At 44.4% G+C, this 5,198-nt stretch overlaps 1 protein-coding gene across 1 annotated transcript in view; it reads left to right on the top strand.

Moving 5' to 3' along the window:
• CTNNBL1 (catenin beta like 1) overlaps positions 1-4,470 on the top strand; it is a 44,410-nt gene extending 39,940 nt beyond the window's left edge. Inside the window, exons 14-16 of the mRNA XM_040330572.1 lie at positions 1-93; positions 1,356-1,428; positions 4,166-4,470. The exon at positions 1-93 is cut by the window's left edge and continues 45 nt beyond it. Of these exons, the coding sequence (XP_040186506.1) occupies positions 1-93; positions 1,356-1,428; positions 4,166-4,254 (255 nt within the window). The 3' untranslated portion in view covers positions 4,255-4,470. The remainder of the gene's footprint in view (positions 94-1,355; positions 1,429-4,165) is intronic.
• The last annotated feature ends 728 nt before the right edge of the window (positions 4,471-5,198 follow it).

The raw sequence follows: 5,198 nt of genomic DNA, 5'->3' as shown, positions 1-5,198 counted from the left end.
GAGTTTTACCTGCGCAGGCTGGATGCCGGTCTGTTTCTGCTTCAACTGCTGTGCTACATTATTGCAGAAATCTGCAACAGCAACCTGCCCCAGGTAACCACAGCAACGGGAGGCGAGCCGGTTTTATACATTCCAGAGCACAGGGACTGGGGGGGGGGGGAGTGTGCAAAAGTCATGGCTTTGCAGGACTTTATAAATGGGAAAATGCAAGTTATTAATAACACTCAGTTATTAAATAAATTAGTATGTAAATATGTACGTACGCGTGCGTGTTTGTATGTGTATGTATATTTTCACTTAGGGGCGTACTCACTTTTGTTGCCAGCGGTTTAGACATTAATGGCTGTGTGTTGAGTCATTTTGAGGGGACAGCAAATGTACACTGTTATACAAGCTGGACACTCACTACTTTACATTGTAGCAAAGTGTCATTTCTTCAGTGTTGTCACATGAAAAGATAGAAGAAAATATTTACAAAAATGTGAGTGCTTATGTGAGATATACTGTAGATGTGTGTGTGTGTGTGTATATATATATATATATATATATATATATATATATATATATATATATATATATATATATATATATATATATATATATATATATATATATATGATTTATATAGTGCCAACAGTTTGTGCACCGCTTTATATATAAAATATACTGCATATCTCTGTATATATAAAAAAAAATCCTACAGATGCTTCTGCATCATATTGTCAATATTCAGCAGAACTCTGGCATCAAGGACATCCTTGATGCCAAGCAATCCTTCAGGTAAAACAAGCATATGCAGTAGGAAACGCATCTGCCCCACTCTGAAATCCAAAAGATGTATTTCCTGCAGTAATTAACACAAATGACAGCCCATCTAGAATTCATTCGTACAAAACTAAATGACACATAGCTGCAGCACCATCTGGCTATTCAGAAAGATAAACCATAACAAAAAAAAAAAGACACTAAATCAACATAAACATTAGAAAAATAAATGTAAATTGAAACCAATGTTCAAACCCTTTGAAGAAATCGTGTCTAATGGCACGTACACACAGTCGGGTTTTCCGTTGGAAAAAAATCGTGTGTTTTTTTCCGACGGAATTCCGCTCAAGATTGTCTTGCGTACACACGGTCACACCAAATTCCGACCGTCAAGAACGCAGTGACGTACAACACTACGAGCATGCGTCAAATTGTTTCCGATCATGAGTGTTTTTGGTACCAAAAAAATAAAATGTATATTAATTTTGAGATGTGTGACTGTTTTGCCAGTGATCTACATAACACAGTTCATACTTGTCTGCCTGTTCCTAGTTGTATACCAGATGATTTAATGTTTGCTTTTTGTTCAGGTCCGACAGAGGGTGATGCAGATTTTGACCATGAGGGGAAGTTCCATAAAGATTATGCGACACATACTGAAGGGTGAGTATAACAGAGCTGTCACATAGTCTTTGTTTCACATATAGCGGTGCAGCTTATGTATTTAACGTAAACCAAGCCTGGCCAATACAACCAGAGCATGCAGTGAAAACGCCTAATCGGAGACTACCTTTTGTGAGAACTTCTAAATAATTGATTTATAGATCCCAAGATATACCGTATATACTCGAGTATAAGCCGACCGGAATATAAGCCGAGGCACCTAATTTTACCACAAAAAAAGAAATGGGAAAACTTATTGACTCGAGTATAAGCCTAGGGTGTCCATGTGCATGCCTCACTGTGTCCATGTGCATGCCTCACTGTGTCCATGTGCATGCCTCACTGTGTCCATGTGCATGCCTCACTGTGTCCATGTGCATGCCTCACTGTGTCCATGTGCATGCCTCACTGTGCCCATGTGCATGCCTCACTGTGCCCATGACTAGACTGACGTTTAACATGGACATTTATGGAAGGGGTGCCTGGCTTTGAAAAATTGGTGCCCCCCAGCCGTAGGTCCCCTAGACAACAAACTTTGCACACTTGTAGAGGAGAAATGGGACTTACATGTGTGCCAAGTTCCGGGTCCAGGGGACCTACGACCTGCCAGTACCAGGTCCCCAAATTCACCGGAGAAATTACAGTTTAACATGGGAGTCTATGGAAGGGGTGCCCGGCTTTAAAAAATTGGTGCCCCCCAGCCGTAGGTCCCCCAGACAACAAACTTTGCACACTTGTAGAGGAGAAATGGGACTTGCATGTGTGCCGAGTTCCGGGTCCAGGGGACCTACGGCCGGCCAGTACCGGGTCACTGGAGAAATGACCGTTTAACATGGGAGTCTATGGAAGGGGTGCCCGGCTTTGAAAAATTGGTGCTCCCCGGCCGTAGGTCCCCCGGACAATAAACGTTGCCGGTACCGGGTCCCCGTAGTCCGGGAGATCAGGTGCAAAAAGGTGACTCGAGTATAAGCCGAGGGGGGCATTTTCAGCACAAAAAAAGTGCTGAAAAACTTGAGTATATACAGTAATTAGATGCAGTTCTGTGCAATATTCAGCTGTATATTTAAAGGATCATTCTCAACTCTTTTGTATAATTTATTGCGGGTCAAAGTGCTGAAGCCATTGGATTAGCATGCCAACTCCATAATTCTCCCCCTCTAGTGTCCTTTAGAAGTATTCATGTTACAGTAATCCATTCACTTCCAAAACACCCTATGGCACTGTACACACGGACGTCGGCTTGTGTAAGGGCAGTGTGTACAGCAAGCTTTTATAAAGCTTTCCGCCACCTTCACCTGGCTTTTTTGCTTTTAAAGCAATTTTCAGTTTTGGTGTGAGGCTGTTAAAAACAGATCTAAATGGAAGCATTTGCTGTCACTTTAAACCAACTTCTGTCTAGCTTTAGTAGGCTTTAACCACTTAAAGCGGTGTTCCGCCACCAAAAAAAAATATTAAAAACCAGCAGCTACACAATACTGCAACTGCTGGCTTTTAATTATAGGACACTTACCTGTTCTGGAGTCCAGCGATGTCGGCACCCACGGCTAATGGTTTCCATCAGCTGTCAGGTTCTGCCGCCGCCATTGCGGGTAAGGGTACTGTGCATGCGCGAGGCCCCGCTCCTCTCTCCTATTGGGCCGGGGGAGGGAGCCCCGCGCTGACGTCACAGGCCGTGGCCCAGACTGCCGTAAGTTATCCTGTCCCCCCTTCCTCCCAAAAGGTTCCAATTGTGGCATCGGAGGAAGGGAGGAATCCGATGAGCGGAAGTTCCACTTTTGGGTGGAACTCGGCTTTGAGGGCTAGTTCACACCAGACGCAGTTCCATACAGTTTTGTGTGCTTTTTTTCTGCACAAAATGCATGCACAGTGTTTTCCATGTATTCCAATGGCTTTAGTTCACATCATGCAGTCAGTATCCGGTGCAGAATCTGACTGCATGATGTCAACTAGAGCCATTGGAATACATGGAAAACACTGTGCATGCATTTTGTGCAGAAAAAAAGCCCCCGGAACTGAACGGAACTGCGTCTGGCGTGAACTGGCCCCAAGCTCCTTTTTAGCTGATCCCATTGGCCAGGCATTGTACGTGTCAAAACCAGCTCACAGCTACAGCTTTGAACTTGTTTCTACCTCTCTCAATAGAAGAGAGAAATCCCCCAGGGTGCGGCTTTAACGGTAACTGCTCAATGAGTCAAAGGAGTAGTAATAGTAGTAAAAGTTTATTACACAATAAATACAAAAATATAAATATTAAAAATCAAAGTTCATGGATGGGTGTCTGACTTGTCCACAGGGGTTTATTCAGGCCCTACGCGTTTCGAGACCTTGTCCCTTCATCAGGGGCCAGTGTCCGTGTGGGGTCACACTGTATATAACACAGATTAACATATTTCAAAATATTGCATGAATTACTTTGAGTATCTTTATACACAACAGGAGAACAACGAGACTGCACGGTACATATATCATACCCGTCACCAAATATATGAAGTATAGGCTCCCAACTTTTAGAGGACAGGACAGTCTCCTGCACTTTCCTAGAAGTAGTGAGACCAATTCCTATTCTCCCATCCTGGCTTGTATGGAACTCCAACCTCATAGGAAGATTTCCCTTGCCTTTTTGTTCTGGAGATAAACCTAACATTTGGGATTTTCTCTCACTTGACAATGTCTGACTGCAAGTATGATATGTAAATGGTTTATGGTATTCATCACAATCCACCCCGATCTCTTGCAGAATATTCGGAGAGCATAGGCGACGGGAAGAGCGCGGAGTTCCGGGAGAGCGAACAAAAGAGAATTCTGGAACTGCTGGAGACCTTGTGAAAAATAATCCTCCTATGCTGTCCCAGAATGTGGAGAATTCTGCAGAACGTTGCACAATTTCAGGGATCTGTCTGTAAATAGGATTTCGGCACCTGATGTATCGCTTTTCACCCCACCCTCCTACTCATCGGCTATCAGGACCCCTTATTCCTTTGTTTTTCCTCATGTGCGTTATTTTTTATATAAAGCTAATTAATTAAAGTCTGATGCCTCTGATGTTTGTTCCTAATCATGTAAACTAAAAGGGAGATTCTGCACAGATTCCTCAAATTATTTGCTTGATGATATTCACGAGTGGTAAATTACTGTCACCTCTTCTCAAGGTAATTTCACACATTTTAATTTGAAAAAGCACACTGGTTCCTTGTCGAGTGCTAGCCATCCATGCATGAGCTAATTCTCCAAATGAGTTGTTTGTATATTTATCCCCCACCCACCCCCAACCATTGCCCTGCTTTCGCTGTACAGAGCTTGCTGCCATTTCTTTCTTCAGATATAGCAGACTACAATGTTTACAGTTCTGAGCTTTCTTACTTTAAAGCGGAGGTTCACCCAAAAGTGGAACTTCCGCTTCATCCACTCCTCGCCCCCTTACGTGCCACGTTTGGCATGTAATTTTTTTTGGGGGGGGGGACTGGGGGCTTCAGGAGGAGTGGGACTTCCTGTCCCACTTCCTCCTTCCGCCGAGGGGCTGCTAAGGCGATATGTCATATCACCTTTTGGCAGCCCCTCCCTGTAGGCGATCGCCTGGGACACGTGACAGGTCCTAGGCAATCGCCTGTCCAATTGGATGGCGTATGCGCAGTGGGTGCCCGGCCGTGAAGCCGAACGCTGTCACGGCCGGGTGCCCACACTTAGAATGAAGACGCCGGCCAGAGAGGGGGGGAGAGGAGCGGAGCCCCGGCTGGCGGGTCGCTGGAACGTGGAGCAGGTGAGTGTATGTT

The sequence above is a fragment of the Rana temporaria genome, chromosome 12, assembly GCF_905171775.1.
Source record: "Rana temporaria chromosome 12, aRanTem1.1, whole genome shotgun sequence".
NCBI classification, from domain to species: Eukaryota; Metazoa; Chordata; class Amphibia; order Anura; family Ranidae; genus Rana; species Rana temporaria.
Note: the sequence above shows the minus strand (reverse complement) of the source record. Positions and strands in the feature narration are given on the sequence as shown.